Raw genomic sequence first — 22090 nt, 5'->3', positions numbered from 1 at the left:
GTCTCCCTTCCTGAAAATTTCTTCTCATCTTTCTTCTTCCTCCTGGAACCCAAATTTTGATGCAGCTGTTAACTTCATCATCCTCATCAATGGACACTCTGAGATGGATAATGACATGATGTTGTATATTGCTGTATATTGCTGCTGAGCTTGGTGTTGTAGTGAAGACTTGGAAAGAAAGATGTGGAAGAGCTGTGCAGATATTCAGCTGTTCTCCTGTATTTTTGTCTGCAGGATGCAGAGCTGTGAACTAACAAAGAGATGTTGTGAAGATCTAACCTCTGCTCTTCAGTCTCAACAGTCCAGTCTGACAGTGCTGGATCTGAGTGGCAATAACCTGAGGGATTCAGGAGTGAAACTGCTGTCTGCAGCTCTGAGGGATCCCCACTGTAAATTAATAACACTGTGGTAAGTGAACACTGGTGATTTCTTTGTTTTTTATTGTTTGATGTAGATATTCTGAAACGCACAACATTCACTTTTTCACATGCATCAAAAAGTAATACCTAGGAAGTACAAAACAAGAAAGAAAAGGGGGAATACAGAAAGACAAAAAACTGCTACGCAACTTTATACAAGTTCTTGTCTCTGGCTTCTTTGTTAATATCTCATTACTGAGAGACTTGACATGCAATCTTTCCCACTTTGCCCATCTTTTTACACATATGTTTATGTTGTTGTTGATTTATAATTCTGTGGGTAACATTGTTTATGAGATTTCATTCATAGAGGCCTTCTTCATTTGAACACAAGGTTTGTTCAGCTTTAACCAGTTTCTAGTGATTTATTTCATGGCTGCCGTCTTGACAGTTCTAAACAAGTATCTTTCTGCCTCTGAAGGCAGCTCATCTGGTGTTTGTCCCAGAAGAAAAAGGACTCCTAATAAGGATTGTTGTATATTTCTTCAAGATTTTGAAGACTGGGCCAACACAAATTTCTCATTTGTGTCTTACTCTTAACTCTTGTATTCCTACGGTATTTTCTAATATTCTATATGCATCTGAAAGGATGTAGCTGTGGAAGTGAGGTATGCAAACTTTATCAATATGTTAATCTCTTATTTTAGTCTCATTTAATTCTTCTCAGCTTTGAATTTCCCCAGTGTTTTCTCCTCTCTCTCTGTGGTTTAACCTTGCCTGTCTGACCACGTCTTGCACTGATCCCTGTGCTCTGAACCCTGCATGTTAAACGACTCTGCCTGGTGCTTTAATCAGTTCTTCTCAGCTCAACCCTTCCATTTCGATCGTGTCTCTAGTTTCACTTTCTCCTGCCTGCCTTGCTTGCTTCCAGCAGAGCCCGCACCTGGATTCAGTCTCCAGGTTACTGCTTCCATCAGCTCAGTGCAGGAGATATCACACTGGGGCCCTAGGTTCAATTCCAGACCTGGGGTGCTATCTGTATGGAGTTTGTATGTTCTCCCCATGTTTGTGTGGTGTTCCAGTTTTCTCCTACAGTCCACAAACATGCTGGCAGGTTAATAGACTTGTGGGAAAGCTGGCACTGGTATGAGTGTGTGCTCTTTGATAGACTGGCATCCTGCCCAGGGTTCAATCGTGCCTTGTGTTCAATGCTTCCTGGGACAGGCTCTGGGTAACTGTGACCCTGAATTGGATAATTGTTTATTAAAAGTGATGTTGATGGTGTTCAAATGCTGCACTACCACTTTGTCAATTAGCTGACAGTATAAAGATATCCCTGTAATGACAGATAAAGTCAAATTTCAGGGCAAACTTCAGTCTAGATTTATTTGGGAGGGAAGAAAACCTCAGGTAAAACCTACAGCACTCAAACTCTCCCAGATCTACAGTCTAACTTCTGTGCAGCTCAGCTTAAAGCTTCAACAACCTGAGTGACCACTCCCCAGCAAAATGGTGAAGAGGCAGTCATCTCACTTAAAACATTATGTTTTACACATAGTATAACTCAAAGCATTATGAAAATAATAAAATTCTGCAATTTAAATACATTAATCACTTAAAAAATAGTGTGTATTGAAAAAAAAAACTCAAGAAAGGAATAGTTGTTTTGAGGGTTGAGAGAAAGAGCATGGCACCCTGACTTAAAACCACATCAAATAGACAGACGTTTTAGAAATGATCATTGAGGGGCATAAGACAGAAACAAGGAGGAAGACAGAAATCCTGGAAGTACATTCATTCTTGTTGTCCCAATCCTTCCCAAGAGCAAGGGAGAAATTAATTTCCATTTTATTAAGTTTTGCTTCATGTCAGAATAATGGCAGATTCTGTCTGCACTGCTCCTCGGAGGTAACTACTAATGTAGGATCTGATGTGATGTCGCTGGTGTGCCTCCTGTTTTCCCTGGCCTGCTAGGTTCTGCAATAGTCTTGTACTTTAGAGGAATGGTCTCTGGCCACAGCTGAGGGGAAAGCTCTGAACAAGCTGTGCATTGATCTCATCTGTCGTCTCTGCCTAACACTCCCTGGAAACTGGTGTGGGGATACAGCCTGCCTGGGAAAGCCTGTACAGATTTCTTTCTGTGACACTGCAGAGAAGAATTATTGGACTACCACTAGAGACCACTAGAGGGCCCAAGATACGGCAATTACAGCCATCTAACTTTCATCCCAGACAGCTACGTGAAAATAACTTCTGAACCTCTGATGTCCCTAATTGAGAGACCTGTATTAAATGCTCATTTGACTGACTAAATGGTGCCTCATAGAGCCTCGCTGAAACCTCCATACCCTGAGGCGCACAATTTTTTCCTCTAACTAGAGAAAAAATGTTCTTTTTTTTCTCAACCGTGCTTTATCGCTCACTCCTAAAATATTTAAATGATTACCTCACCCACTTATTGATTTTACACCAGCATTTTGTCTTCTTCGGAGATATCAGATAGTAAACTATTGGACTGCGCACTCGCCAAAACCCTACAAATTCTCACCTCACTAAAAGGCTGACAACCCACAGTGGGGAGTCTTGTGAGCTACCATTGTTGTCAAGTAGTTTGTGTCTGTTTTGGATCCAGCAGAGTCTGTCTGTATCTTCTGCAGCCCTTTGTGAATTTATGTAGTTTTAATATGTATGTAGTCTCTAGAATTCCTCCAGTAAAACTGTAGTCTCTTGTCTGAAGGTGTTGGTGTGTTTTGACTATGTTACATGTGGGAGCCTGTGTAGAGAGTCTTTCATGTGTAAAACGTGTGCAGTGTTGTGTAGTTTTGCAAGGGATGAGATTTGTTTAGTTTCATGATCAATTTCTTTATTCTTTTTATTACTTTTTTGTAATTATAATTATATTATTGCTTAATATAATTATTAATTATTTTTTGTGGTGTTATAGTTAAAACCCTGTTTTTTTTCTTCTAATGGTTTATTTTCTTTAAACGGGAAAGTTGTTTTTCTCAAAATATCTACAAACATCAAAATCTCCAGTTCACTTACTCCAGTATTGGTCATTTACATTTGGGATTAATAAACCATTTGAAGAAAAACAACAACACTAAACTAAACTAACTATAAGAAGATGACATCATAATAAAATATAATAATCAATGTGAAGCAATTTTTATTATGGTTAAAAGTCAAAGTCTCTCTATTTCTGTTTCCCATTTCCAGTCACTGTAGCTCTGTGTGTCTCCCTGTTTCCCACTGTCTCCCTTCCTGACAATTTCTTCTAATTTTTCTTCTTCCTCCTGGAACCCAAATTTTGAAGCAGCTTTTGTCTTCATCATCCTCATCCATGGACACTCTGAGATGGATAATGACATGATGTTGTATATTACTGCTGACCTGGGTGTTGGAGTGAAAACTTGGGCAGAAAGATGCGGATGAGCTGTGCAGATGTTCAGCTGTGCTCCTGTCTTTTTGTCTGCAGGATGAAGGTATGTGGACTAACAGAGAGATGTTGTGAAGATCTGGCCTCTGTTCTTCAGTCTCAACACTCCAGTCTGAGAAAACTATGTCTGAGTAAGAATAACCTGGGGGATTCAGGAGTGAAACTGTTGTCTGCAGCTCTGAGGGATCCCAACTGTAAATTAACAACACTGTGGTAAGTGAACACTGGTGATTTTTGTTTTTTTTATGTGCTAATGCTGAGGCACAACATTTGCTTTTTCACATGCATGAAAAAGTAATACCTAGGAAGTACAAAACAAGAAAGAAAAAGGGGAATACAGAAAGACAAAAAACTGCTACGCAACTTTATACAAGTTCTTGTCTCTGGCTTCTTTGTTAATATCTCATTACTGAGAGACTCGACATGCAATCTTTCCCACTTTGCCCATCTTTTTACACATATGTTTATGTTGTTGTTGATTTATAATTCTGTGGGTAACATTGTTTATGAGATTTCATTCATAGAGGCCTTCTTCATTTGAACACAAGATTTGTTCAGCTTTAACCAGTTTCTAGTGATTTATTTCATGGCTGCCGTCTTGACAGTTCTAAACAAGTATCTTTCTGCCTCTGAAGGCAGCTCATCTGGTGTTTGTCCCAGAAGAAAAAGGACTCCTAATAAGGATTGTTGTATATTTCTTCAAGATTTTGAAGACTGGGCCAACCCAAATTTCTGATTTGTGTCTTACTCTTAACTCTTGTATTCCTACTGTATTTTCTTATATTCTATATACATCTGAAAGGATGTAGCTGTGGAAGTGAGTTAGGTATGCAAACTTTATCAATATGTTAATCTCTTATTTTAGTCTCATTTAATTCTTCTCAGCTTTGAATTTCCCCAGTGTTTTCTCCTCTCTCTCTGTGGTTTAACCTTGCCTGTCTGACCACGTCTTGCACTGATCCCTGTGCTCTGAACCCTGCATGTTAAACGACTCTGCCTGGTGCTTTAATCAGTTCCTCTCAGCTCAACCCTTCCATTTCGATCGTGTCTCTAGTTTCACTTTCTCCTGCCTGCCCTGCTTGCTTCCAGCAGAGCCCGCACCTGGATTCAGTGTCCAGGTTACTGCTTCCATCAGCTCAGTGCAGGAGATAACATACTGGGGCCCTAGGTTCCAGACCTGGGGTGCTATCTGTATGGAGTTTGTATGTTCTCCCCATGTTTGTGTGGTGTTTCAGTTTTCTCCTACAGTCCACAGACATGCTGGCAGGTTAATAGACTTCTGGGAAAGCTGGCACTGGTATGAGTGTGTGCTCTTTGATAGACTAGCATCCTGTCCAGGGTTCAATCCTGCCTTGTATTCAATGCTTCCTGGGACAGGCTCTGGGTAACTTTGACCCTGAATTAGATAATTGTTTATTAAAAGTGATGTTGATGGTGTTCAAATGCTGCACTACCACTTTGTCAATTAGCTGACAGTATAAAGATATCCCTGTAATGACAGATAAAGTCAAATTTCAGGGCAAACTTCAGTCTAGATTTATTTGGGAGGGAAGAAAACCTCAGGTAAAACCTACAGCACTCAAACACTCCCAGATCTACAGTCTAACTTCTGTGCAGCTTAAAGCTTCAACAACCTGAGTGACCGCTCCCCAGCAAAATGGTGAAGAGGTATTCATCTCACTTAAAACATTATGTTTTACACATAGTATAACTCAAAGCATTATGAAAATAATAAAATTCTGCAATTTAAATACATTAATCACTTAGAAAATAGTGTGTATTGAAAAAAAAAACTCAAGAAAGGAATAGTTGTTTTGAGGGTTGAGAGAAAGAGGGTTGCTTCATGTCAGAGTAATGGCAGATTCTGTCTGCACTGCTCCTCGGAGGTAACTACTAATGTAGGATCTGATGTGATGTCGCTGGTGTGCCTCCTGTTTTCCCTGGCCTGCTAGGTTCTGCAATAGTCTTGTACTTTAGAGGAATGGTCTCTGGCCACAGCTGAGGGGAAAGCTCTGAACAAGCTGTGCATTGATCTCATCTGTCGTCTCTGCCTAACACTCCCTGGAAACTGGTGTGGGGATACAGCCTGCCTGGGAAAGCCTGTACGGATTTCTTTCTGTGACACTGCAGAGAAGAATTATTGGACTACCACTAGAGACCACTAGAGGGCCCAAGATACGGCAATTACAGCCCTCTAACTTTCATCCCTGACAGCTACGTGAAAATAATTTTCACTTCTGAACCTCTGATGTCCCTAATTGAGAGACCTGTATTAAATGCTCATTTGACTGACTAAATGGTGCCTCATAGAGCCTCGCTGAAAGCTCCATACCCTGAGGCGCACAATTTTTTCCTCTAACTAGAGAAAAAATGTTCCTTTTTTTCTCAACCGTGCTTTATCGCTCACTCCTAAAATATTTAAACAATTACCTCACCCACTTATTGATTTTACACCAGCATTTTGTCTTCTTCGGAGATATCAGATAGTAAACTATTGGGCTGCGCACTCGCCAAAACCCTGCAAATTCTCACCTCACTAAAAGGCTGACAACCCACAGTGGGGAGTCTTGTGCGCTACCATTGTTGTCAAGTAGTTTGTGTCTGTTTTGGATCCAGCAGAGTCTGTCTGTATCTTCTGCAGCCCTTTGTGAATTTATGTAGTTTTAATATGTATGTTTGTTTTAGTACAGTATGTGAATATAATGTTAATGTAAAGATGTTCAGGTGAAATACAAGCTATATTTGAGTTCAACCAGGTTAAAAAAACATGTTCTGTGCTCATTGAACTTGAGGGGGTCCAAGGCTACGTGTCTCTAGAGTAAAAAGCTGGAGAGCGAGAATCACGACAGCACTATGGAGAGATCCAGAGAGTACGGATCAACTAGTGAGCTTGGAGGTGTGGGTGAGTTTAAATTCAATAGATAGGGGGGAAAAGGGAGAGATTATCAGGAAAAAAGAGGAACAGAAGGGACTGGATAAGGATTGGTAAAATGTCTGGAGAGGATGAACATAGTGCAAGGCATCCACATTCATTCTCAAAGAAAAAACCCTCAGGATGTGTGGTTGTGTTCCGGCTGCTGTTGTGTTCAGGTTGAGTTATGTCAATAAGAAGAGAATTGTACCCAGTGCACTTTCTGCTGGGCCAGACCCAGCTCCTCTTCTACAAGAGCAGGCTTAACACAGTCTCAGGTGGAGGGTCTTTTTGAGGGGTTGGTGAAGAGCAGGATCTCTCTTGAATTCCTCCAGTAAAACTGTAGAGATTATTGTTGGAAGGTGTTGGTGTGTTTTGACTATGTTACATGTGGGAGCCTGTGTAGAGAGTCTTTCATGTGTAAAACGTGTGCAATGTTGTGTAGTTTTGCAAGGGATGATATTTGTTTAGTTTCATGATCAATGTCAATTTCTTTATTCTTTTTATTACTTTTTTGTAATTATAATTATATTATTGCTTAATATAATTATTAATTATTTTTTGTGGTGTTATAGTTAAAAGCCTGTTTTTTTTCTTCAAATGGTTTATTTTCTTTAAATTTTGTTTTTCTCAAAATATCTACAAACATCAAAATCTCCAGTTCACTTACTCCAGTATTGGTCATTTACATTTGGGATTAATAAACTATTTGAAGAAAAACAACAACACTAAACTAAACTAACTATAAGAAGATGACATCATAATAAAATATAATAATACATGTGAAGCAATTTTTATTATGGTTAAAAGTCAAAGTCTCTCTATTTCTGTTTCCCATTTCCAGTCACTGTAGCTCCGTGTGTCTCCCTGTTTCCCACTGTCTCCCTTCCTGAAAATTTCTTCTCATCTTTCTTCTTCCTCCTGGAACCCAAATTTTGATGCAGCTGTTAACTTCATCATCCTCATCAATGGACACTCTGAGATGGATAATGACATGATGTTGTATATTGCTGTATATTGCTGCTGAGCTTGGTGTTGTAGTGAAGACTTGGAAAGAAAGATGTGGAAGAGCTGTGCAGATATTCAGCTGTTCTCCTGTATTTTTGTCTGCAGGATGCAGAGCTGTGAACTAACAAAGAGATGTTGTGAAGATCTAACCTCTGCTCTTCAGTCTCAACAGTCCAGTCTGACAGTGCTGGATCTGAGTGGCAATAACCTGAGGGATTCAGGAGTGAAACTGCTGTCTGCAGCTCTGAGGGATCCCCACTGTAAATTAATAACACTGTGGTAAGTGAACACTGGTGATTTCTTTGTTTTTTATTGTTTGATGTAGATATTCTGAAACGCACAACATTCACTTTTTCACATGCATCAAAAAGTAATACCTAGGAAGTACAAAACAAGAAAGAAAAGGGGGAATACAGAAAGACAAAAAACTGCTACGCAACTTTATACAAGTTCTTGTCTCTGGCTTCTTTGTTAATATCTCATTACTGAGAGACTTGACATGCAATCTTTCCCACTTTGCCCATCTTTTTACACATATGTTTATGTTGTTGTTGATTTATAATTCTGTGGGTAACATTGTTTATGAGATTTCATTCATAGAGGCCTTCTTCATTTGAACACAAGGTTTGTTCAGCTTTAACCAGTTTCTAGTGATTTATTTCATGGCTGCCGTCTTGACAGTTCTAAACAAGTATCTTTCTGCCTCTGAAGGCAGCTCATCTGGTGTTTGTCCCAGAAGAAAAAGGACTCCTAATAAGGATTGTTGTATATTTCTTCAAGATTTTGAAGACTGGGCCAACACAAATTTCTCATTTGTGTCTTACTCTTAACTCTTGTATTCCTACGGTATTTTCTAATATTCTATATGCATCTGAAAGGATGTAGCTGTGGAAGTGAGGTATGCAAACTTTATCAATATGTTAATCTCTTATTTTAGTCTCATTTAATTCTTCTCAGCTTTGAATTTCCCCAGTGTTTTCTCCTCTCTCTCTGTGGTTTAACCTTGCCTGTCTGACCACGTCTTGCACTGATCCCTGTGCTCTGAACCCTGCATGTTAAACGACTCTGCCTGGTGCTTTAATCAGTTCTTCTCAGCTCAACCCTTCCATTTCGATCGTGTCTCTAGTTTCACTTTCTCCTGCCTGCCTTGCTTGCTTCCAGCAGAGCCCGCACCTGGATTCAGTCTCCAGGTTACTGCTTCCATCAGCTCAGTGCAGGAGATATCACACTGGGGCCCTAGGTTCAATTCCAGACCTGGGGTGCTATCTGTATGGAGTTTGTATGTTCTCCCCATGTTTGTGTGGTGTTCCAGTTTTCTCCTACAGTCCACAAACATGCTGGCAGGTTAATAGACTTGTGGGAAAGCTGGCACTGGTATGAGTGTGTGCTCTTTGATAGACTGGCATCCTGCCCAGGGTTCAATCGTGCCTTGTGTTCAATGCTTCCTGGGACAGGCTCTGGGTAACTGTGACCCTGAATTGGATAATTGTTTATTAAAAGTGATGTTGATGGTGTTCAAATGCTGCACTACCACTTTGTCAATTAGCTGACAGTATAAAGATATCCCTGTAATGACAGATAAAGTCAAATTTCAGGGCAAACTTCAGTCTAGATTTATTTGGGAGGGAAGAAAACCTCAGGTAAAACCTACAGCACTCAAACTCTCCCAGATCTACAGTCTAACTTCTGTGCAGCTCAGCTTAAAGCTTCAACAACCTGAGTGACCACTCCCCAGCAAAATGGTGAAGAGGCAGTCATCTCACTTAAAACATTATGTTTTACACATAGTATAACTCAAAGCATTATGAAAATAATAAAATTCTGCAATTTAAATACATTAATCACTTAAAAAATAGTGTGTATTGAAAAAAAAAACTCAAGAAAGGAATAGTTGTTTTGAGGGTTGAGAGAAAGAGCATGGCACCCTGACTTAAAACCACATCAAATAGACAGACGTTTTAGAAATGATCATTGAGGGGCATAAGACAGAAACAAGGAGGAAGACAGAAATCCTGGAAGTACATTCATTCTTGTTGTCCCAATCCTTCCCAAGAGCAAGGGAGAAATTAATTTCCATTTTATTAAGTTTTGCTTCATGTCAGAATAATGGCAGATTCTGTCTGCACTGCTCCTCGGAGGTAACTACTAATGTAGGATCTGATGTGATGTCGCTGGTGTGCCTCCTGTTTTCCCTGGCCTGCTAGGTTCTGCAATAGTCTTGTACTTTAGAGGAATGGTCTCTGGCCACAGCTGAGGGGAAAGCTCTGAACAAGCTGTGCATTGATCTCATCTGTCGTCTCTGCCTAACACTCCCTGGAAACTGGTGTGGGGATACAGCCTGCCTGGGAAAGCCTGTACAGATTTCTTTCTGTGACACTGCAGAGAAGAATTATTGGACTACCACTAGAGACCACTAGAGGGCCCAAGATACGGCAATTACAGCCATCTAACTTTCATCCCAGACAGCTACGTGAAAATAACTTCTGAACCTCTGATGTCCCTAATTGAGAGACCTGTATTAAATGCTCATTTGACTGACTAAATGGTGCCTCATAGAGCCTCGCTGAAACCTCCATACCCTGAGGCGCACAATTTTTTCCTCTAACTAGAGAAAAAATGTTCTTTTTTTTCTCAACCGTGCTTTATCGCTCACTCCTAAAATATTTAAATGATTACCTCACCCACTTATTGATTTTACACCAGCATTTTGTCTTCTTCGGAGATATCAGATAGTAAACTATTGGACTGCGCACTCGCCAAAACCCTACAAATTCTCACCTCACTAAAAGGCTGACAACCCACAGTGGGGAGTCTTGTGAGCTACCATTGTTGTCAAGTAGTTTGTGTCTGTTTTGGATCCAGCAGAGTCTGTCTGTATCTTCTGCAGCCCTTTGTGAATTTATGTAGTTTTAATATGTATGTAGTCTCTAGAATTCCTCCAGTAAAACTGTAGTCTCTTGTCTGAAGGTGTTGGTGTGTTTTGACTATGTTACATGTGGGAGCCTGTGTAGAGAGTCTTTCATGTGTAAAACGTGTGCAGTGTTGTGTAGTTTTGCAAGGGATGAGATTTGTTTAGTTTCATGATCAATTTCTTTATTCTTTTTATTACTTTTTTGTAATTATAATTATATTATTGCTTAATATAATTATTAATTATTTTTTGTGGTGTTATAGTTAAAACCCTGTTTTTTTTCTTCTAATGGTTTATTTTCTTTAAACGGGAAAGTTGTTTTTCTCAAAATATCTACAAACATCAAAATCTCCAGTTCACTTACTCCAGTATTGGTCATTTACATTTGGGATTAATAAACCATTTGAAGAAAAACAACAACACTAAACTAAACTAACTATAAGAAGATGACATCATAATAAAATATAATAATCAATGTGAAGCAATTTTTATTATGGTTAAAAGTCAAAGTCTCTCTATTTCTGTTTCCCATTTCCAGTCACTGTAGCTCTGTGTGTCTCCCTGTTTCCCACTGTCTCCCTTCCTGACAATTTCTTCTAATTTTTCTTCTTCCTCCTGGAACCCAAATTTTGAAGCAGCTTTTGTCTTCATCATCCTCATCCATGGACACTCTGAGATGGATAATGACATGATGTTGTATATTACTGCTGACCTGGGTGTTGGAGTGAAAACTTGGGCAGAAAGATGCGGATGAGCTGTGCAGATGTTCAGCTGTGCTCCTGTCTTTTTGTCTGCAGGATGAAGGTATGTGGACTAACAGAGAGATGTTGTGAAGATCTGGCCTCTGTTCTTCAGTCTCAACACTCCAGTCTGAGAAAACTATGTCTGAGTAAGAATAACCTGGGGGATTCAGGAGTGAAACTGTTGTCTGCAGCTCTGAGGGATCCCAACTGTAAATTAACAACACTGTGGTAAGTGAACACTGGTGATTTTTGTTTTTTTTATGTGCTAATGCTGAGGCACAACATTTGCTTTTTCACATGCATGAAAAAGTAATACCTAGGAAGTACAAAACAAGAAAGAAAAAGGGGAATACAGAAAGACAAAAAACTGCTACGCATATCTCATTACTGAGAGACTCGACATGCAATCTTTCCCACTTTGCCCATCTTTTTACACATATGTTTATGTTGTTGTTGATTTATAATTCTGTGGGTAACATTGTTTATGAGATTTCATTCATAGAGGCCTTCTTCATTTGAACACAAGGTTTGTTCAGCTTTAACCAGTTTCTAGTGATTTATTTCATGGCTGCCGTCTTGACAGTTCTAAACAAGTATCTTTCTGCCTCTGAAGGCAGCTCATCTGGTGTTTGTCCCAGAAGAAAAAGGACTCCTAATAAGGATTGTTGTATATTTCTTCAAGATTTTGAAGACTGGGCCAACACAAATTTCTCATTTGTGTCTTACTCTTAACTCTTGTATTCCCACGGTATTTTCTAATATTCTATATGCATCTGAAAGGATGTAGCTGTGGAAGTGAGGTATGCAAACTTTATCAATATGTTAATCTCTTATTTTAGTCTCATTTAATTCTTCTCAGCTTTGAATTTCCCCAGTGTTTTCTCCTCTCTCTCTGTGCTTTAACCTTGCTTGTTTGACCACGTCTTGCACTGATCCCTGTGCTCTGAACCCTGCATGTTAAACGACTCTGCCTGGTGCTTTAATCAGTTCCTCTCAGCTCAACCCTTCCATTTCGATCACGTCTCTAGTTTCACTTTCTCCTGCCTGCCCTGCTTGCTTCCAGCAGAACCCGCACCTGGATTCAGTCTCCAGGTTACTGCTTCCATCAGCTCAGTGCAGGAGATATCACACTGGGGCCCTAGGTTCAATTCCAGACCTGGGGTGCTATCTGTGTGGAGTTTGTATGTTCTCCCCATGTTTGTGTGGTGTTCCAGTTTTCTCCTACAGTCCACAAACATGCTGGCAGGTTAATAGACTTGTGGGAAAGCTGGCACTGGTATGAGTGTGTGCTCTTTGATAGACTGGCATCCTGTCCAGGGTTCAATCCTGCCTTGTGTTCAATGCTTCCTGGGACAGGCTCTGGGTAACTGTGACCCTGAATTGGATAATTGTTTATTAAAAGTGATGTTGATGGTGTTCAAATGCTGCACTACCACTTTTTCAATTAGCTGACAGTATAAACATATCCCTGTAATGACAGATAAAGTCAAATTTCAGGGCAAACTTCAGTCTAGATTTATTTGGGAGGGAAGAAAACCTCAGGTAAATCCTACAGCACCAAACTCTCCCAGATCTACAGTCTAACTTCTGTGCAGCTCAGCTTAAAGCTTCAACAACCTGAGTAACTGCTCCCCAGCAAAATGGTGAAGAGGTATTCATCTCACTTAAAACATTGTTTTACACCTAGTATAACTCAAAGCATTATGAAAATAATTAAATTCTTCAATTTAAATACATTAATCACTTAGAAAATAGTGTGTATTGAAAAAAAAACTCAAGGAATGAATAGTTCTTTTGAGGGTTGAGAGAAATAGCATGGTACCCCGACTTAAAACCACATAAAATAGACAGAAGTTTTAGAAATGGTCATTGAGGGGCATAAGACAGAAACAAGGAGGAAGACAGAAATCCTGGAAGTACATTCATTCTTGTTGTCCCAATCGTTCCCAAGAGCAAGGGAGAAATTAATTTCCATTTTTTTAAGTTTTGCTTCATGTCAGAATAATGTCAGATTCTGTCTGCGCTGCTTCTCGGAGGTTACTACTAATGTAGGATCTAAATGATGGAAACAATGATTTGGACGAGCTGTGCAGATGTTCAGCTGTGCGCCTGTCTTTTTGTCTGCAGGATGAGTGAGTGTGGACTAACAGAGAGATGTTGTGAAGATCTGGCCTCTGTTCTTCAGTCTCAACACTCCAGTCTGAGAAAACTATATCTGAGTAAGAATAACCTGGGGGATTCAGGAGTGAAACTGTTGTCTGCAGCTCTGAGGGATCCCAACTGTAAATTAACAGAACTGTGGTAAGTGAACACTGGTGATTTTTGTTTTTTTTATGTGCTAATGCTGAGACACAACATTTGCTTTTTCACATGCATGAAAAAATTAACACCTAGGAAGTACAAAACGAGAAAGAAAGAGGGCATATAGAAAGATAAAAAAGTGCTACGTGATTTTATACAAGTTGCTGTGTGTGGTTTCTTTGTTAACATCTCATTACATATTAACATGACATATTAGACATCTCGACATGCAGTCTTTCCCAGTTTGCCCATCTTTTTTACACATACTGTATATAGGGATGCAGCCATTTAAAATACACGGAGTACACTGCGGTAGAACAAGGAATCACCTTGTAAAACTGCCAGGTGGAGCTAATAAAGCTTAACGTCTTATATACAGATGCAGCCATTCAAAGTGCGCGGTACAGACACCGCAGTACAGATACCGCAGGTAAGATGACACGCGATACCACGGTGCGTGATTGGTTGACCGACAGGGGCACTCGTGGTCCGTTGGTCTGTCGTAGAAAGACTTACTGTAAACGTCTTTACTGTGCCCGTTGTAGATATTGAATTTTACCACTGAAGGGAAATCTTAGTAGCTGAGCATAAAAAGAATAGGAGCATACTGTAACGCGTGTGAAGGCCATAAACGATATTAATTTTGGAACGTAAACATACAGTATATGGCTGGTCTTGGTACTTTAAAGAAAAAAATACACACCAGTATTCCATTTCTCCCTAAACATTGTAAGCTTCGAAGTCTTTAACTAACGTGATACCGGAGTCAACAAGCATACTTTTAGAATTTGATTAAAAGGGAATATAATATGGAATCGCGTATCTAAAGAATTTAATAACGGTATGATTATATCCGTGTACTGCGGCAGGACTGTGTAAGGCTGTTTCGCCTACCTGATCATGCGAGCTGTCTTGTAGCCTACTGGTCTAGGTGCGTGACTACCAACTGGCTGGTTGTGTGTTCAAATCCAGCTGGTGTTGGACTTTTCATTTTTATTTATTTATTTTTTAATCGCGTAACATAAACATATTACCGTATGCAAACTGTACTGTATACAATATGTATATGTATATTTAATGTCTTAACTGTGCCCGTTTAAGTATTGAATATTCATATCTAATTTTACCACTGAAGGGAAATCTTAACATAAACATACAGTATATGGCTGGTCTCGGTACTTTAAAGAAAAAAATACACACCGGTATTCCATTTCTCCCTAAACATTGTAAGCTTCGAAGTCTTTAACTAACGTGATACCGGAGTCAACAAGCATACTTTTAGAATTTGATTAAAAGGGAATGTAATATGGAATCGCGTATCTCAAGAAATTAATAACGATATAATTATATTCATGTTGCAAAAGAACTGCAACGGACATAAAAACTCCCTTGCATGGTTTCATTACGACCAGAATCGGTCTTGAGATATTTTTAACTTGATTTACAGTATTTGAGAGGTATGTCTTAACACCGATACTACAGTGCTTAAGTACTGCTCACGTATATGTTTCTAGGTTTATATTATGCATTTCATACGGTCAAATTACTTTTGAGCAATAAGAAGCGAGAAACGGTATGCGTTTTACTTTCGTTTTGTGCTGGGACCCGTGGATTGATTAGAGATATCAAGTACATACAAGTCATTTTTTAAATGTTGTAGTTCGTCTTGAAAAAATGTTACGAGTACATCATCTATCAACAATTACACAGGTTCTGTTTCCATATTGCGGATTTTGGTTACGTAATATTATTTTCTAGATTTCACGTTGTGAATATGATGGGATGTTTCTAAAAATCCACCCTCTGTAAAACGTCTTCTCTAGTTGTCCTGCATATGTATTCGCTAATGAAGCTGTGTGTTCTGAGCCTAGATGTCTACATTTCTGTATGAACCAGCTTAGAGGGCTAAAGACAGCTTGTGTTTAAATTGAGTGTAAGGCAATTTATGCTTCTAAAGTCATGGTCAGCATTTATCTTTGTACTGTGTTGTAAACTTGTTCTGTGCCAAGTCACATTATTTTATAGCGTTTTTAAAGCGTTATCAAATACGGTGTTACTGTAGTTGTGAGTCCCATGTCACATGGTCTGTGATTGAAACCTGTAAAACCGGTTTAATTCGTCACAGCCAGCACTCTTCAGGTGTGAGGGTCTTCTGCTCAGAATGAAACGCTAAAATGTTTGTGTATATTCTAATGGTAGTGGGGGCGGGGTGTGTGGGAACAGGTTTGGTTGAAACATTTTCTCTGAAAGCATTTTCTTCGCAGTTTAACCGATCTTGTTACAGCATGTTACAGTTTACTATTATTAACCATATTAATTTTAAGTGCTTAATGTAAAATCTTGTAAAAATATATTTTCATTGTTCAAATATACATTAAGTCTGACTATCATATAATAAGTTAAATACAAAACTAAAGAAAAAATAGGGTTAAATATAATTCAAAATATTTTGCTAACAATGTTAACTGTTTATGAATAATAAAATGTATTAACTAAGGAGTAGGATGGCACAGTTGTTAGTATGTTTTTTGTTTTTTTTTAACCCAATCTCCGGGAAACCATTAGTACGATGGTGAATCGGAGATTCTCAACCCTTGCTGCGTACGACTGGAAAAGAATTCGTGATCGGATCAACGAAATGCTTCGTAGGAGGAGGCGGTCTTTTCCTCTTGTCTAACAGTCTGTCCACAAACAAAACATTCCTGTTAGACAAGAGGAATTGAAAAAAAAACAATGTTGTCAATGAAAACCGGTGTGTGTGTCTCTCCCTGCTGGATGTCCCTCTCACAAACTGCTGAATGAATAAAATAATTTTATTGAAAACGAGTTTGCGATTGTCTGGTCTTTAATAATTGGAGATACGCAATTCCATATTATATTCCCTTTTAATCAAATTCTAAAAGTATGCTTGTTGACTCCGGTATCGCGTTAGTTAAAGACTTCGATGCTTAAAATGTTTAGGGAGAAATGGAATACTGGTGTGTATGTTTTCTTTAAAGTACCGAGACCAGCCATATACTGTATGTTTAAGTTCCAAAATTAATATCGTTTATGGGCTTCACACGCGTTGCAGTATGCTCAGGCACTAAGTAAAAGGAGATGCTTCGTATTGCTTGACTAATTTTAAAAACTAAGTTATAAATATAAAAATTGCAGGCCCTGCTCTGGTGCGTCGGCTCCTACACAGTGCCTGTCTGCCGTAAGCGTTACAATATACATACAGTACCCAACACTGCTTGTACCCATCTGTCATGCAAATAAAACACCTTGAATTGAATTGAATTGAGGGGAGAAGGGGGGGATACTAAAGCCAATACTGGCTCAATGGGCTTTGACGTGCTAATGCGTTGGTTTAACGGTCCGGGTGTGGCAGGCTTCCAATGTCAACTCGACATTGGAAGACAATGAACGTATTTTAGCCCTAAATGAATTAATAGCAAACATGGTTTACATAAAATACATTTTTCCAAGAAAGTTTATAATAATACGATCTATAGTTGAAATCTGAGCCTACTTTAAAAATAAAGGAAAAGCAATTTCAGAGAGCAATCACGCTGTGTTTATGTAGAAAAAGTGATTAGGTTTATGAGCAATCTAATTACCTATTCGCTTAAAACGCTATATAAAATAAAGTTTATTTAGAGATGAATGATCAGTGTCGCAGTTTAAATAATGTGAGTCAGGAAACTAACACAGCGCCACCGGATTTAATAACGCAATAAAAACGCTATAAAATAATGTGACACAGTACAGCACAGTACAACAATACTGACCATGACTTTAGAAGCATAAATTACCTTACACTCAATTTAAACACAAGCTGTCTTTCTGTATGAACCTCTAAGCTGGTTCATACAGAAAATGTAGAAATGCATTAGCCTGATCATGATTAAAAAACACATAATTAATCACGCGTTTGCGATTTAAATCAGAACACGATTTAAATCACTATAAATGTTTATATTGTAACGCATACTGTCCAGCCTCCATTTCTCTATAAAAATTTACTGTTGCACACACACACACAATAGAAGCAGGAACCGCTGTCAGAAGGGAAGATATATTCAAAATATCGCAAATATCGATCATGTTGCGATATTTTGAAATATAAAAGTCAATTGATTGTCCATAATATCGCTTACCTATTTTTTCGAAGAAATGTTTGTTAAAATAGAAGTCCAGCACCAGCTGGATTCGAACACACAACCTGCCAGTTGGCAGGCACGCACCTAGACCAGTAGGCTACAAGACAGCTCCCATGATCAGGTAGGCGAAACAGCCTTACACAGTCCTGCCGCAGTACACGGATATAATCATACCGTTATTAAATTCTTTAAATACGCGATTCCATATTATATTCCCTTTTAATCAAATTCTAAAAGTATGCTTGTTGACTCCGGTATCACGTTAGTTAAAGACTTCGAAGCTTACAATGTTTAGGGAGAAATGGAATACCGGTGTGTATTTTTCCTTGTGATATTTTAAGCTCTAGTTGAATGATAGGTGTCGCATTTTAAATCATTTTCGTAGCTAGAAATTATGAAACGCCCTGTTAAAAGCAAGGAAGTTTTTATGCCCCGTTGAAGTAAAACAAAATGCCTGACAAAGTATGGCTTGGACAGATTCCAAGTGCTTGTACAAATGTGCTAAAGAAATTATACTTTGAGTATACAGCTTGTCCAAAGTCATCCATTATTAATACTATTAGTAATATCTTCAGTAAAGGCTTTGATGCATAAATATTTCTGATAAAGGTAGGTTGTGTACTTCTGTCCAACTGAGCAATCTTGCTTTCATAATATATACCAACATTTTAATGACTGATGATTAACATGCTGTAATACACAGTTCAAAATTAAAGGCTCAAATGCTGTACATGAGAGGTTAAGCTCCCCCTGGCGGTTTTACAAGGCGACGCCGGATAGTTAGTCACGTGACACACGTGATACCGCGTGATACTGTGACACGCCCACCGGGGTATGCCGCAAAATACCTCACCCATTTGGAATGGCTGCATCTGTAAGTCGGAATTCTGAGATAGCATAGCACGTTTTTTTTTTCCTCCCTGGCGGAAACGGGCTTCCATAGTAATGAAACCATGTTTCGTGTATGTTTTCTTTTTCATCTTGAAATAACTCATTTCTAAACCAGTTGTTTATTTATTTATCCCGTATTAATAAATAATAAATGTATTTTATTATAAATATAATAAATATAATAAATTTAATATAACGTCTATGTTTATTTATTTATCCCCCGCCAGGGGAGAGAGAGAACAGGGGAGGGATGTTGGTTTTGCATAAGGGGCGGGGCTATGGAAATTAGGTCTGTTTGGGAATGTGTAGTTACATGTTCTGGCTGTTTGTGAATTATCGTTGTTGAGTATGGAGTGTTGAGGTATTGATTTTGTGTAATGCTTTATGTTGAAAATTGAGGTGGATTTTGTTTATGATAAACAGGATAAACTGGGATGGGAGGAAGGTTTGGTTTTGCATAAGGGGCGGGATTATGATAATTGGAGGACTTTGCGAGAGTAAAATGGTTTGATTATTTGATTTTGTATTGTGGTTGTTATCTATGTTTTTGGTTGGTATTATGTTTATATGGTTGTTTTTGTTGGTTGGTTGTTATTATGGTTATTAATAATACGATCTATAGTTGAAATCTGAGCCTAAATAAAAAGAAAAAGCAAGTGATTAGGTTTATGAGCAATCTAATTACTTATTCGTTTAAAAAGCTATATAAAATAAAGTTTATTATTAATTTGCTGGACAGAGCGGTGAACATTATTATGCATAAGACAAAGATAACGATCCTGATCAGTTTAGAAATCTGTGTACGCTGTAAGGTTTTTACTTCTTAAACTTTTAAAATACACGTTTTGAATAGAAAGAAATCCTCTTCCTGGTACAGTATGTATAGCAAACCAGCACGTCTTTTTTCTCCAATCAGAGGGGTGTCAGATGGTGTCAGCCAATCACCATTCTGCGTTGGGTAGCAACGGGTGACTGTTCTCAGGCGGAAGATGTAAACAGCTTAATGTTCGTGTTAAATAATTTTTTTAAATTAAAATTCATTCTATACAGCAATCGCATATTTGGGTACCGTTTCATAAAACTTTCATGCTTAAAATGTTTAGGGAGAAATGGAAGACTGGTGTGTATTTTTTCTTTAAACTACCAAGACCAGCCATACACAGTACAGTTTACATACATACAGTAATGTTTGTGTTCCTAAATTAATATCGTTTATGACCTTCAGATGCGTTATGCTCCTCTTCTTTTTATGCACAGCTACTAAAATTTCCCTTTAGTGGTAAAATCCATATAAATATTCAAAACTAAGCGGATTAAAATGTGCACAGTAAAGACATTAAATGATTAAATCTTTGCACTACCAACCAATGCACCACGAGTGCCCCTGTCGGTCATTTTGGCCAGCCAATCACTTGCCCTGCGGTACCCTCCGGTGCCCCGCGGTAGCTTGTGGGTAGGTTACTGTACCGCGGGTTTTTACCGCGCATTTTGAATGGCTGCATCTGTAGTATCTCAGAATTGCGACTTAGTAACTCAGAATTCCGACTTAGTATCTCAGAATTCCGACTTAGTATCTCAGAATTGCGACTTAGTAAGTCAGAATTCCGACTTAGTATCTCAGAATTGCGACTTAGTAAGTCAGAATTCCGACTTAGTATCTCAGAATTGCGACTTAGCAACTCAGAATTCCGACTTTATATCTCAGAATTGCGACTTAGTAAGTCAGAATTCCGACTTAGTATCTCAGAATTGCGACTTAGCAACTCAGAATTCCGACTTTATATCTCACATTTGTGACTTCGAAATAGCCGTATTCCATTGTCTGTCCTTTTGTTATTGTAACGGATTCGGGTTCTAGGGCTTGTGCCCTCGCCGCTCCCACCCTTGTTCGTGCCTCGCTGCACTGGCTCACTTTCTTTAACCCCAGCATCCCTTTTATGCGCAGGGGAGGGTGGTGTACTGCAACCAGATCGTACAACCTGTATGTCGGCCGTTCCGTTACACTATTTTCATGAATCGTACAGGATCATAGGATCTATAAGCCTGAAGACTTGTCCTGTACAGTGCCCTGATAAAAACCAAATTAATTACACTATTTTTTATAGAATCCCATTTCCGCCAGTGAGGCTTCCATAGTACCCGGATGGAATAGTGCACGGTGGGCTTTTTAAAATAGTTTTTATTTACGTAGACAGAATATGAAATAAGATACAGAAATAGGCACTTCACATCCAGAAGAATTCACAATTATAAAAGCTAAACATTCTTTTTACGTATTTCCATTGTATGTCCTTTTTTACTTAAAAAAGAAGGTCTTCTTTAGCTCAGCTGGCAAGACTCAGGTTCGAGCCAGTGCAGCGAGGCACGAACTAGGGTGGGAGCGGCGAGGGCACAATCCCTAGAACCCGAATCCGTTACAATAACAAAAGGACAGACAATGGAATATGGCTATTTCGAAGTCACAAATGTGAGATATAAAGTCGGAATTCTGAGTTGCTAAGTCGCAATTCTGAGATATTAAGTCGGAATTCTGAGGTGCTAAGTCGCAATTCTGAGATACTAAGTCGGAATTCTGACTTACTAAGTCGCAATTCTGAGATACTAAGTCGGAATTCTGAGATACTAAGTCGCAATTCTGAGATACTAAGTCGGAATTCTGAGATACCATAGCGCGTTTTTTTTTTACTCCCTGGCAGAAACGGGCTTCCATACATTACGACCAGAATCGGTCTTGAGATATTTTTAACTTGATTTACAGTATTTGAGAGGTATGTCTTAACACCGATACTACAGTGCTTAAGTACTGCTCACGTATATGTTTCTAGGTTTATATTATGCATTTCATACGGTCAAATTACTTTTGAGCAACTAATAAGAAGCGCGAAACGGTATGCGTTTTAGTTTCGTTTTGTGCTGGAACCCGTGGATTGATTAGAGATATCAAGTACATACAAGTCATTTTTTAAATGTTGTAGTTCGTCTTGAAAAAATGTTACGAGTACATCATCTATCAACAATTACACAGGTTCTATTTCCATATTGCGGATTTTGGTTAGGTATTATCAAATCCAGTGGCGCTGTGTGTTACTTTACTGAGTCCCATGTCACATGGTCTGTGATTGAAACCTGTAAAACCGGTTTAATTCGTCACAGCCAGCACTCTTCAGGTGTGAGGGTCTTCTGCTCAGAATGAAACGCTAAAATGTTTGTGTATATTCTAATGGTAGTGGGGGCAGGGTGTGTGGGAACAGGTTCGGTTGAAATTGCATTGGAGATCTATGTTCTTCACACCTGAAACATTTTCTCTGAAAGGATTTTCTTCGCAGTTTAACCGATCTTGTTACAGCATGTTACAGTTTACTATTATTAACCATATTAATTT

At 38.8% G+C, this 22090-nt stretch overlaps 1 protein-coding gene across 3 annotated transcripts in view; it reads left to right on the top strand.

Moving 5' to 3' along the window:
• LOC148646959 (NLR family CARD domain-containing protein 3-like) overlaps positions 1–22090 on the top strand; it is a 239015-nt gene that overhangs the window by 41642 nt on the left and 175283 nt on the right. The window contains exons 7-11 of one of the 3 annotated variants that reach the window (XM_088608948.1): positions 235–408; positions 3838–4011; positions 7823–7996; positions 11426–11599; positions 13499–13672. In XM_088608948.1, the coding sequence (XP_088465074.1) occupies positions 235–408; positions 3838–4011; positions 7823–7996; positions 11426–11599; positions 13499–13672 (870 nt within the window). Of the gene's footprint in view, positions 1–234; positions 409–3837; positions 4016–7822; positions 7997–11425; positions 11600–13498; positions 13673–22090 lie in introns of those variants that run through there. The other 2 variants (XM_088608949.1, XM_088608951.1) reach the window with 2 other exon arrangements.

Source organism: Lepisosteus platostomus, chromosome 16 (genome assembly GCF_059453375.1).
Source record: "Lepisosteus platostomus isolate fLepPlt1 chromosome 16, fLepPlt1.hap1, whole genome shotgun sequence".
In the NCBI taxonomy this organism is placed as follows: domain Eukaryota; kingdom Metazoa; phylum Chordata; class Actinopteri; order Semionotiformes; family Lepisosteidae; genus Lepisosteus; species Lepisosteus platostomus.
The sequence above is the reverse complement of the archived record's forward strand: the minus strand, read 5'-3'. Positions and strand labels throughout refer to the sequence as shown.